The sequence below is a fragment of the Penicillium mononematosum genome, assembly GCF_028829835.1.
Source record: "Penicillium mononematosum strain IBT 11891 chromosome Unknown utg000005l:1.0-9366267.0:1.0-9372171.0, whole genome shotgun sequence".
Classification (NCBI taxonomy): Eukaryota; Fungi; Ascomycota; class Eurotiomycetes; order Eurotiales; family Aspergillaceae; genus Penicillium; species Penicillium mononematosum.
In genome coordinates this window covers 1,619,588-1,633,346 of record NW_026643275.1, presented here as the reverse complement: position 1 = coordinate 1,633,346, position 13,759 = coordinate 1,619,588, and the positions used below count along the sequence as shown (strand labels likewise).

The 13,759-nt window shown below is 51.2% G+C and overlaps 1 protein-coding gene across 1 annotated transcript; it reads left to right on the top strand.

Moving 5' to 3' along the window:
* Positions 1-720: 720 nt before the first annotated feature.
* Positions 721-13,439, top strand: N7519_008712 (uncharacterized protein; the record flags this gene model as incomplete). Its single annotated transcript, XM_057295487.1, has 4 exons — positions 721-4,579; positions 4,612-6,644; positions 6,727-8,955; positions 9,042-13,439. The coding sequence occupies 4 exons, from the start codon at positions 721-723 to the stop codon at positions 13,437-13,439; spliced, it is 12,519 nt and encodes a 4,172-aa protein (XP_057143369.1).
* Between the last annotated feature and the right edge of the window lie 320 nt (positions 13,440-13,759).

Here is a 13,759-nt window from a genome sequence, read left to right as displayed (position 1 = left end):
CCTTAGCGCTCCAGAACACGAATGCGAACACGAACCATTCAAGGCACGGACCCTTAAAAGGCAACAACATAATCTCTCATAGTCTTAAAATCATCACAATGTCTTTGATATCTCACATTGGCCAAAATGGCATTATCAGTGGACCGGTGATGTCAACCAAAGGTGGAATTAAAGATTTCGGATGTAACCCAAACTTTTATTTAGACGTTGGCTCACGTGGGTCTTCCATACTACCAAATTAGGAAATATATTGTGAAAAACCTGGAACGAGCTCGATCGATGATGAATATACAATGTGAGCGCTCGACAGAATGCACGAGAAGAAGTGGAAATCGCCGGAAAAGATCTCTGTTTCAGATGTAGAGTTTACGGCGTACGTCAAGGAAGCTATCATGTTACATTGACAATGTCTCTATACCTCTGGATCAGGGCGCATAATGTTTATCCCGCCCTCTATGGAGCCATAGCGTGATTATTATTCGAAGGTGTAGCTCTAGGTACTACGGACATCGCCGATATTGTCGTATAAGGCTCATTTCAACTCGCCTCTTGGCTGCCAGGAACTCTTATTCTAACTCTCGATTCTCATATCAGGAACAATGCCCACGAGGTTGTGAGTTAAATAAAGTCAGAATCACACAAGACAGCCACGATTGAGTGACACAGGTATGTCAATATGTCAATATGGACCTCAATAGTAGAGGTATATATTCTAACCGAATGGAGAAGGAATTTGAGATCATGGTACCTCAGCAACCCGAATACAGCATGAGACCATCAAAAGACCTCCCTGCCACAGGGGCCATCACCCCGCCGGGGGATTCGGTGGAGGAAACATTGATGTCGCTCAACAAAGAACCTCTTACTCCATCTCCATCGACTGAGAAGGAAAATGAGATAGATGGGATTTGGCAGCAAGTGGCCGATCAATGCCATTGCTCCTTGGAAGAGATTGAAGATGTATATGCCTGCACTGCCCTCCAGGAAGCCATGATAGCCCTCACGTTCAAAGACCCAAGAGCATACACCATCGAACACGAATACCGTCTGCCACGAGAAATTGACCACCATAAGCTCCAAGAGGCTTGGATTACGACGGCCCAAGCCAACCCGATCTTGAGGACTCGCATGATTCCAACTAGTCAGCGCGGATGTGTGCAGGCAGTGGTGCGGGGATCAATTCCATGGCAGGTGCAGGAGACCGACGACGGCATAAATGGCGAAATTACCAGCCCGTCCTGGCGAGCAGGCGCCCCGCTGGCGTATTTCTTCTTCAACATCACCGAACATAAGCTGAAAGTGACAATCCACCATTCCATCTGCGACCATTGGTCTATGGCATTGTTGTTGCGCCAGGCCGATGCTGCCTACAGAGGCGAAGAACTGTCTTTCCACCCCTTTCGGCCGCTAGTGGATCATGTACAGCGGACCCAAGACAAAGCCAATGATTTCTGGGGGTCCATGTTCCGTGATGCACACGAGGCCACAATGAGGGCGTTTCCTCAACTACCCACAGTGGGTCATTCTGCCAGACCAACCGAGCGGCTAGAGAGGTCCTTTAACATCCAATCCGGAAATGGTTCCTCAAGCACGGTCGGCACCAAGTTCCGGTTGGCGTGGGCGATTCTGCAATCGGTCTATACTGACTCTGACGATACCTTATTTGGAGCAGTCAACGCTGGTCGTGCAGTGTCCGTTGAGGGAGTCCAGGACTTGAGCGGACCTGCACTCGCTAGCGTACCGGTGCGCATCAAGCTGTGCGGGAAGAGTACTGTTTCAGATGCGTTGGTTGCAGTACAGGACGAATGGGCGGCATCTATGGGGTTCGAACATGTTGGATTGCAAAATCTGCTTCGCCTTGGACCTGGTCCAGCAGCAGCGTGTCATTTCCAGACTCTGCTCTCGGTCGAGCCTCGGGATGGCCATCAACTTCCCGATATATTCTCTCAGAGTCGATCGACACAATTGACATATGATATGTATCCGTTGATCCTAAGATGTCGCCCCTCGACCATGACAATGTGGATTGAGGCTTCTTTTGACCCGGCGGTAACGGAGCCCATTCAAATGGAGCGAATTCTCTCCCAATTCATCCATATATACGAGCAGATCGACACTAAACCGGGCCTCACAATTTCCGAAATCAGTCTCGTAAGCCCCGAAGATTTGAGCGATCTCCGCCGCCAGAACATCTTGACAAAGCGCCCTGATGCCATGCCGTGTGTTCATTCTCTAATTGAAAGACGCGTGCGACAACAGCCTCTTGCCCCGGCAATCAGTAGCTGGGATGGCAGTTATTCATACTTAGCCCTTGATGAATTGTCTTCAGTATTGGCTGGCCATCTTGCTTGGCATGGTGTTGGCCCTGGGTCATTTGTACCTCTTCTCTTGGGAAAGACTAAGTGGATGGCGGTCGCTATGCTTGCTGTCATGAAATCTGGTGCTGCATTTGTGCTGCTAGAGCCATCACATCCACAGTCCCGGTTACGGAATATGTGCGAAGCTGTTGCAGCTCCTCTCGTATTGACTTGCGGCTGTCATATTGACCTGGCGGCCAAGCTTGGGATTCAAACGTTGTTCAACGTGGAAACCTTCGACCCGGAGCAACCGCATTCCCATACCTCATCTAAGAAGTCCTCCGTCAGTCCGCAGGACCCCATGTATCTCACGTTTACCTCTGGATCCACAGGAACCCCCAAAGGTGTAATAGTTCATCACGAAGGCTATGCTTCAAGCTCCGTAGCTCATGGCAAACCATACCACTTCACTCCGGGGTCGCGTGTGTTACAATTTGCCTCTCCTGCCTTCGACTCCTGCATTATCGAGCACCTGAGTACGCTTATCAACGGAGGATGTGTTTGCATTCCATCAACGGATGACTGCCACAGTCATCTTGTGGAAGCTATGAACCGCTTTGCTGTAGACGTTGCGTGCCTGACGCCCAGTGTCACCCGGATCATTAGTCCGGACAGCGTTCAGACCTTGAAGGTATTGATGTTCGTCGGAGAGGCAGTTCTCGCTAGCGATGTTGTCCGCTGGGAGCCTTTTGTGCACGTTGGAAATGCCTACGGCCCAGCGGAGTGCTCAGCAGTGTTCAGCGTGCAACCAAATCTCAAGAGCAACGATCCAGCGAACATAGGGTTCAGCACAGGTGGATCTGGATGGGTCGTTCATCCGGAAGATCATCGTGTGCTCATGCCACAGGGATGCACTGGAGAATTATTAATAGAAGGACCAATCGTTGGCAAGGGTTATCTATCGAATCCCGAGCAGACGGTTCGGGTCTTCGTCGAAGCACCCCCCTGGCGCCTACAACTTGGCTCCCCTCCATCCGGAAAATTGTACAAAAGCGGAGATTTGGTGCAAGCCACTGGGGATGGTAGTTTCCGATACTTCGGACGGAAGGATACTCAGGTCAAGCTACACGGACAGCGTTTGGAACTGGCGGACATTGAGTACCATCTTCACAAAGCATTTCCGAAAGCCCGCCAGACCCTTGCAGACGTTCTTCGGTCATCTCCTCAGAACAGCATCAATGATCATCGACCGGAGGCTTTGCTGGTAGCATTCATATGTCTCCCTGCGTCTTCGGAAGATGATGGCAATCCTCAAGCCCAGTTCCTTCCTCCAACCGACGAGTTTCGTGAAGCTTGTGCTGCGGCAGAGGCCACCATGTCGGATGTTCTACCATCTTTCATGATCCCGCGGTTTTACCTACCTCTATCCCATGTACCTCTGACGCCATCTGGAAAGACCAATCGACGTTCTATCCAGGAGCAGGCCAATAAGCTGTCCTTGGAGCAGATGAAGGCTTATCGAGCTGTAAAAATGCAACCGGAGGCGCCGTCGACCTCCCGCGAGGAGAAGCTTCAAGAGATCTGGGCCAAGACGCTAAACCGAACTGTTGAAGAAATCGGAACCACGGAAAGCTTTTTCCGCCTGGGAGGAGATTCTGTCAGCGCGATGCAAGTTGCTGCAGGCTGTCGCACCGTCGGCCTCAAAGTAGCTGTTGCTGATATCTTCCGGTTTCCAAGCATCAGGCAACTGGCTGAAAAGATCCAAGATTCCGGATCCGTTTCTTTGGCCACAGCCGGAGTGGACGATCAAACAGATGTGTGGTTTGAGCTCTCCCCAATCCAGAAGCTCTTCTTTGAACGAGTGCCCAATGGTCACAACAAGTTCACCCTCGAGTTCATTCTTCGGCTCGGCAAGCCCCTTCCACCTCCTGAGATTAAACGAGCGATCGAGAAGATTGTTTCCACTCATTCAATGCTCCGCGCCCGTTTTGAACAACGAGCAGACGGTCAATGGGGACAGGTTATTGGCCCTGATGTGTCTAGAAGCCTTCGGTTTAGAGAGCACCGGGTGCCATCTATCAACGACCGTGCAGCCTTGCAGAGGATTTTGTCAACCAGCCAGAGCACACTTGATATCGTCCAGGGAGTGATGATCGTTGTTGACATTATCACTACAGATGCCGGAGAGCAGTTCTTGGGGTTGATGGCTCATCATCTTGTGATTGACCTAGTATCATGGCGCATCGTTCTGCAAGACCTGGAAGATATCCTCAGCACGGGCCGTACAATTCAACCTCTTTCCATATCATTCCAGCAATGGTCCCGACTGCAAAAAGGCTATGCCAGCGCCTCCTTAACCCAAGTGAAACGCTGAAGACAGAAATCCCACGTCCATCAATGGAGTACTGGGGCTCAGAGGCTATCCTGAGTGAGAACACCTGGGCGGATGCAACGCGACGAACCATAACAGTATCGCAGGAAACAACGGAGGCAATAATTGGTGCTGCAAATGGCGCATTCCACACCCAGCCAGTGGAAATCATTCAGGCAGCCGTACTTTACGCCTTTGTTCAGGCCTTTGACAACCGACCTGCACCCACCATGTTCAGCGAAGGACACGGGAGAGAGCCTTGGGATCCGGAAATTGATATATCCCGCACAGTTGGGTGGTTCACCACTATTGCACCTTTGTTTTTGGATGTCAAGAGAGAGGACAACGTCAGGAGGATCTTGCAGCTGACGAAAGACGGCCGGCGTAGCATATCCACCAACGGATGGGCGTACTTTGCGTCGCGATTCCTCCACCCCGATGGACCGGAAAAATTCAAGACTCATTCCCCAATGGAGATTCTTTTCAACTACACCGGCCTTTTCCAACAATTTGAACGACCGGGTGCCCTCCTTCAGATGACGTCAGTCCAAGATGATTCTCTTCTCCCCATGGCGGCTGACTTGCCGCGCATGGCTCTCATTGATGTGAACGCAACCGTCATGAACGGCTCTCTCAACTTGTCCTTTATATATAACCAACGATTGCAGCATCAGGATCGACTTGAGCAATGGATCAGCAATTGCCTACAAACCCTTGAGGAACTCCCCATGGAGCTGCAGCAGGAGCAGCGACTAGCCGCTGTCGACTTCCCACTGCTATCATTTGCAAGCGAAGACCATCTCCACAGTCTACTCCATCAGGTATCAGGTCGATTCGATGTTTCTCCGTCTGGAATAGAGGATATGTTCCCTTGTTCACCCATTCAACTCGGCATGTGGCTGAGCCAATTGAGAAACCCTCAAGTATACTGGTCGCATATCCGGTGGTCTCTGTCCCCAACGTCCGCCAACTCCCCAATCGATATCACTGAGGTGAAGCAAGCATGGCAGCAGGTTGTTGACCGTCAACCCATCTTGCGCACCGTCTTCGCCGATGGCGTCAAAGGGCACGGTCATCCTGTCCAAGTAGTTCTGAGATCTTGCGAGGCAAACATCAAGGTGTTGTCGAGTTCAGAATTGCGTGCGGAGGGCAAAGTCCCGTCTCTTTCGGATGAGTTCCTGCTGAATCCAAAATCATCAAACACAAAGGGTCGCCCACCACATCAGCTTACCGTCGCAATTGAGCCTCATGGCGGAGCTTATTGCCAACTAGCTATCCACCACATTCTTGTTGACGGTATCACAGAGCAAAGGCTGTTGTCAGAATTCCACCAAGCATGCAATGGAGCACTAGACGCCGAGTCTGCGGGCAGCTATAGCAGGTACCTCGGTTATCTGCAAAGTCGGGACCATAAGGCCTCGGAGTCGTATTGGAAGGAATACTTGACTGATGTTCATCCATGTGTTTTCCCATCTCTTGGGTTGAAAGACCATGGGACCGACGCAAGCTCTCTGAAGTCATTACCGTTCTCCATGGATATTGCACAAGATCTCCGCTCATTCTGCCAGCATCATAGCATCACCATTTCCAGTCTGCTCCAAGTCGCTTGGGGTATTGTTCTCCGTGTGTACACAGGAAACGAGTCTGTATGCTTCGGGTATCTGAATGCTTGCCGTGATATTCCGGTGCAAGACGCGCACAATATCTCCGGGCCTTTGATCAATCTTTTGATTTGTCGACTATCTTTAGCGGATGAATCATCTGTTCTGTCAACCCTTGCCGGAAACCATGCGGCCTACGCGCGAAGCCTTGATCACCAACATTGCTCTTTGGCAGAGGTCATGCATTCTTTAAACCGCTCCGGCCAACCTTTGTTCAATACCGCGATGTCGTTACAAAATGACGCGGGCAGTCTGTTTCCTGAAAAATCTGAAAGGATTAAATTGCAACCAGAAGATGGAATCGACTCAACTGAGGTATGTGTGAATAGTGTCTGCGATGTTTTTACCCCAGCAGCATCCATTTAGAGCAGAGAAGCAATCGCTTACCAAAGCACAGTATGACTTGACTATCAATATCACTTCGCGTGAAGCGACCATCGATTGTGATCTTACATACTGGACACACGCTGTGGCTGAAGCTCAGGCTGAACTGGTGGCCGACACATTTTCTCATGTCGTTCTGCAGCTTATTGATCCCACAATCAGCAACCTAAGCGACATCAATCTGTCAATGGGGAAGAATGAGATTCAGATGCTTGATTTCAATTACAACCTACCGCAAACTGTGCGATCTTGTATTCACACAGACATACAACGAATTACGGCGGCGCAACCGACATCTCCTGCAGTCGATTCCTGGGATGGTCAATTGACATATGAGACTCTCGACCTTCTTTCTTCTCTATTGGCTACAGACCTGGTCTGCCTTGGTGTCGGTCCGGAGGTATTTGTGCCAGTATGCCGTGAACGATCCCTATGGACAGTTGTCGCAATAATTGCCATCATGAAGGCAGGTGGAGCATTCATCTTGCTTGACCCGTCGCATCCAGCAGAGAGACTGCAAGAGATGGTGCAAGTGGACTTCCAGTGTCCAGTTATCATCACGTCATCGAAGTACCTTGAGCTTGCAGCCAGTCTAGCGCCGAACCCCATCATCGTGGAGGACCTCAGCGAAATGTCGCAGTCACGCATTCTGAAAGACAGTGCCCCATCGGTCACTAGTCCGAAGTCCGCTGCGTATGCTGTTTTTACGTCTGGCTCGACCGGTAGGCCCAAGGCAAGCGTCATCGAGCACCAGTCGTTCCTGTCAGCATCAGCTGCGCATACCCAGGTACTTCGTCTTGATAGAAATGCCCGGGTCATACAATTCGCCTCGTATGCTTTTGATGCTAGCATTGTGGAAATGATCGACACTCTTCTGGTCGGTGGCTGTATCTGTATTCCCTCCGACGGAGACCGAAACCAGAGACTGGGTCATGCAATCCGCGAGATGCGAGTAAACTGGGCGCTGCTGACCCCTTCTGTTGCACGAATCCTAAATCCGCAGCACGTTTCGACGTTGGAAACACTTGTGCTCGGTGGAGAGGGCATGACTAGGGACGATGTCCGTCGCTGGTCATCGCATGTACGCTTAATGAATGCCTACGGTCCTTCAGAATGCTCTGTCATTGCCGCGGCCCAGCCATCGCCGCAATACCTCTCACAAGATGAATCAAATATTGGACACCCTGCTGGTTGTGCCGCATGGGTGGCGCATCCAAACGGAGCAGAGAAACTCTTACCTGTGGGTGCTGTGGGAGAACTGCTCATCGATGGTCCTATTGTCGGTCGCGGTTACGTTAATCGCCCGGAGGCAATGGCAACGGCATTCATTCCATACTCCACTTGGCTACGCAAGATCCGTGGTTCCCGAAAGGGCATCTTGTACCGAACAGGTGACCTTGTGAGGCGTCTTGTGGATGGCTCTATACAATACATCGGGCGGAAAGACCGTCAAGTCAAGCTGCGTGGGCAGCGTATAGAACTTGCCGAAGTTGAGCACCACGTTCAGCAGTGCTTCCCTATCAGCGACCCTGAAGTCTTTGCAGACTTGATCTCACCAGGCGATGCCAAAGATGCACACTTGGTGGCCTCCATTATCCAACCAGCAGACAGTTGCGATTCTAATGATTTCGAGGCGGCCGTGGAGCAGATGCAATCGCGTCTTCGGGCAGATGTTCCAGCTTCTCTTATTCCATCTGCATTTATTCCTGTCTATCAGGTACCACGATTGGTGAATGGAAAGATTGACCGAAAACAACTCCGGCATGCAGCATCTCAAGCGCTACGAGCACAGATTGGTAAACAGGCGACCACCCACCACCTGCGACAGTTAAGAGAAATGACTAAAGGCGAACTTGCTTTGCAAAATTGCTGGGCTGAAGTTCTGGCTCGCCCTGTGGAAACTGTCGGACCTGACGACAACTTCTTCCGCTTGGGCGGAGACTCGATCGCAGCAATGAAGCTGGCTGCCGCAGCTAGCGAGCAAGGCATACAACTGGGAGTCTCGGATATTTTCTTGCATCCTAAGCTTAGCGATCTCGCACTGAATTGCTCACTTCCAGATCCAGAGCTGAAGGAGCGGGCGAACTCCGAACCAAATGAAGTGGATGATTCCGTGCCCCCGTTTTCAATGCTCTCGCCAAATCACCGCGAAGAATTGAAAACCCAAGCAATGGAACAATGCAGCCTCTCGAGAGAGCAGATCGCAGACATATACCCCTGTACCGCATTGCAGGCCGGTATGGTAGCTTTGACAGCGGAGCGCCCCGGGTCATATATCGCATATCATCGTTTCCGCCTAGGACGGATATTGATCTGTCCTTATTGAAGACAGCTTGGGAGACGGTAGCGAAGCACAACGGAATTCTGCGCACCCGATTCATTCATTCGGAGTTTGGCTTCATGCAAGTCCTGGTACAGAACACCGAGCTTCACTGGATTTCGGGGGACACGAAGGGAGAGAAAAAGTTACAATGGGACGTTCTTTTAGGCCAGCCACTAGTGCAGTTCGAAGTCATCCCGGTGCCGAACGAGGATTCCAGCATAGATCAGCAACTGGACCTGATTATCACCATTCATCATGCTCTTTATGACTCCTGGTCACTGCCTCTGCTTGTGCACCGCGCACAAGCGGCCTACCAAGGCCAGCTATTGGATCCCTCCGATATGACTCCATTCAAAGAATTCATCAAGTATTCTATGTCGCAACAGAAGGACGCAGTCGAACACTGGCGTCGTGAATTCCACGAACTTACCGCCGAGCCATTTCCCACACTTCCTTCCACATCATATCGGCCTCAGGCGTCGAAACAAACGGTACGAACGATTGAGACCGGTCCGGTGATGGATGAATGTGTCAGTCGAACCACCGTCATTCGTTTCGCATGGGCCCTTGTTCAGTCTCATTACCAGAGTAATGACGATGTGGTATTTGGCATTGTGTCCCCTGGCCGAGCAGCGTCCGTCAATGGTATCGAGGGCATGGCTGGTCCAACAATTGCCACGCTTCCTTTGCGCGTGCAGATCGATGATAATGCGACCGTCTCACACGCCCTCAGAGATCTGCAAGAGCGGACAATACAGCTCATTCCATTCGAACAGGTGGGACTACCTGAGATTGCGGCCATAGGACCGGAGGCAAAGCAAGCTTGTCTGTTCCAAACCCTAATTGTGGAAGGGAGAGGAGAGGTTGAAAACTTGGGCACCGCAAACGGTCCTATGGAACCCATGGGAACATCATCGGGGGATGCTGCGTCGAACACCTACGCCATCCAAATAGCCGTTATGCTCAAGCCAAATATGGTGACTATTGCAGTGTCCACTGATGAAACTGTCATTCCAGCATGGCAAGTAGAACATATGCTGGACCAATTCAGCCACATTCTGCAGCAGGTGCACCGTCATCCAGCAAAGCTGGTGCACGAAATTGCTACACTGAATGACAAGGATATTCAGCTGCTGCAAGCCTGGAACATTGGATTTCCGGCACGATGTCCGGTGTCGGTCACCGATGTGATTTCTCAGCATTGTGAGAGACAACCGTTGAGTCTAGCCGTCTCGTCGTCGAACTTCTGTCTATCCTATAAAGAACTAGACATTCTTTCTAGCAACGTGGCCAGCCTTCTGCAATTGCAGAGAGCATCATCAGAGGTCTTTGTTCCAATATACTTGGATCGGTCATGCTGGACTGTGGTAGCGGTGTTGGCCGTGCTCAAAGCAGGCGCAGCCTTCGTCCTTCTGGACACCTCACATCCACAAGAGCGGCTTCGGGACATATGCGAACAAGTAAAGCCTCCTTTCATTCTTACATCGCCCGAGCATCGTCATGAAGCCAAGGCGCTGTTCCACAATGTTGTGATCATGCCCCAGAGCATCGACCGCGAGTGTGCATCTATATCAGGTCATAAGATGACCCGTTCGGGTCTAGACCGTGCTCTTTATGCGGTCTTCACGTCTGGTTCAACGGGTAAACCCAAGGGAGTTGTGATTGAGGATGGTTCCTTCATGACAATGATCAATGAAGTTTCCCATTTGATGGGTATTGGCCCAGGTGCCCGCGTCCTGAACTTCTCCTCCTATGCTTTCGACATCAGCATTACGGAAATACTTGGTTCATTGCTTGCGGGCGCTTGCATCTGCGTTCTGACGGAGTCTGAGCGCAGGGGCCGATTAACTGAGGCATTGCAAGGGCTAGAGCCATCTCATGCCTATTTAACCCCCAGTGTGTCGCGCGCAATACTGCCAAACGAGTTGGGATCACTCCGGACAATCATGTTCGGTGGGGAAGCCCTTCGGTCAAGCGACATTAAGCAGTGGATGCCACATGCACATATAGTAGCTGGTTACGGTCCAGCAGAATGCACGGCCACATTTACTGTGCAGTCCGCAATTGACTCTACCTCGCAAGGCGGGAATATCGGTTTCCCGATTGCTGGCGCCTGCTGGGTAACCGACCCACAAAATCCTAACCGAATTGCTCCTATTGGGGCTGTGGGCGAGCTGCTTCTTCAAGGACCTCTGGTGGGTCGCGGATACTTGAACAGTCCGGACCAAACAGCGATGAACTTCATCTCATCTCCAACATGGATGCGACGTGTTGGCTCCACTGGCGGTGGCCGGGTCTATCGAACAGGCGACCTTGTTCGTTATGAAGAGGACGGATCCCTCACGTTTGTAGGACGAAAGGACCTCCAGGTCAAGCTACGAGGTCAACGCTTTGAGCTTGCTGAAGTTGAGAAGCGACTGCAGGAAATCTGGCCCGAAGACCTGACGGACATCGTGGCTGAGATTGTGACACCGAAGGCTTCGATGAATTCAAAATGCTTGGTTGTCTTTGTCGCTTCAAAATCGACTGGGTCGGCTGCACTGGTGTCCACCGCGATCCCTTCCCTGGAAATTGTTGTCCCGACCAACTTTGCCGCCCAGGTTGCAAGCCTCAAACGCCAACTCTGTGACATTCTGCCAGATTATATGGTACCATCTGCATTCGTGCCGCTTCGGCGGATACCTCATAGCACCAGTGGCAAAGTAGACCGAAAGTTATTGAGGGACTCGGCGGCGAGCGCAACGCGAGTGCAGCTAGAGTCATTGTTCGCTGAAGCGCCTTCAGATAAGCGAGTGCCCGCCAGCGGGACGGAACGGGAATTGCAGCACATCTGGGCGAAAGTACTCGATATCGCAGCGGACGAGATTGGCGCTGAGGACAGCTTCTTCCAATTGGGGGGTGATTCCATCTCAGCTCTCAAAGCTGCATCGAGGGCTCGGGCAGCTGGGATCCAGTATACAGTGGAGAGTCTGTTCCAGTGGAAAACAATAACCCGCGTTGCCGAACATGCTACCATCGTCAACTCCGCCGATATCATAGATGGGGCACAGACTGCATCTTCCTTGCGGTCCCATACACCATACTCCCTGATTACGGATCACGAACGTGCAGAGCTTCTTGCTTCTCACTCCACATCGGGACATCCTTTGGTTAGAGATAATGTGGAAGATATCATCCCGGCACTCCCATTCCAAATTTTCTACATAACCCACGCATCCCCAGTCTCGATGGCACAAGTATTCCCAGCGGCCCTCGACATCAACAGACTGCAAAGCATGTGCAGGCAGGTTGTGGCGCACCACAGCATCTTACGCACAGTATTTGTGGAGTCCAATGGCCGATTTTTCCAGGTGATCCTCCGGGATGTTGAGCCTGTGCTGAATATTGTTTACTGTGATGATCCAGAGGCATATGTTGCGCGAGAGTCCGAACGAAAGGCTCCACCCTCCACAGCCCAGGGTACAATGCCAGTGAGCTTTACTCTCGTGACTAGCCGCACCAAACAGTGCACTGCATTGATTCTTCACATATCGCACGCGCAGTATGATGGGGCCTCCATACCGTTGCTGTGGGCGACAATCAAAAAGGCATATCAGAACGAGCCTCTCACACCGGCTGCGCAATTCAAGGATATCGCTTATAAGAGAATGAGCGATCTGAACAAGGCCGAGATTTCATTCTGGCAACGATACCTTCAGGGCGCTCCGTCCGCTGCTCTCGATCCCCTTGGTCAAACTGGAAAGGCACAGATTTCATATAATGACATTGTCGAAAAGCGCCAAACGGAAATGCCCTCTCCTCCACCGGACATGACCGTGTCAACGCTGGTGAAAGCGGCTTTCTCATGGGTCCTGTTTGAGAAAACCGCGCAATCCGATATTATTTTAGGTCAGGTTGTTCACGGACGTGGAAGTTCCTTCTTGGACGCGAATACAGCTATTGGGCCCTGCTTGAATCACCTGCCTGTTCGAATCAAGATTGAACCTGACTCGACTGTGGAAACCTTCTTGCATCATGTTCAGGCACAGCAGCTAGAAATCACTGCTCATGACGAGGCATCGTTCGACGCCATCGCAGAATGTTGCACAGAGTGGCAACCTGGCTCGAAAATGGCTTGTCTTGTTCACCACCAGAGCGAAGAAGCCGCGGAGCCCTTCGAAATGGGTGGTGTTCGCTCGTCATCTGGTCGCGATTGGGCTAGCTCCAAGTTGGCGCACGGTCAGCTGGGTATCATTTCTGTGGAACGCGGATCGCAGCTTGAGCTTATGGTCACAGCTACTGAGGAGACCATGGACCAACGTAGCGTTGAGTTCCTGTTGGAGAAGCTGGTTTCTACCATCCGGTTGTTCTCGAAGTTTACCCAATGCCAGTTAGCAAGGGTGCCTAGCAGGATCCACACATGAAGACTTTGTCTTAGCTCGAGCGGCATGCTGTGTATCCGTATATGGTTGGAGGAATATAGAAAGGGATGAAGGTGATGGGGCATGGCACTAACCCCAAATAAAAAGGAATGTGGAGTGACCACCTCAGACAAACCTCAGAAATGATGTTGACAAGGCCTTTGTGAGATAGTAGTTGAAGAGGGACAGATGGACAAGACCTGTCAAAAGTGTTTTGTATAGTTAAGGTTAATTTATAGTTTGTCAAATATTGGAGCGGCTTACGTATGGAACGCATCCGCATCCCATTCTGGTACGGCCCTACCAGTAATCCTCACTCTTCT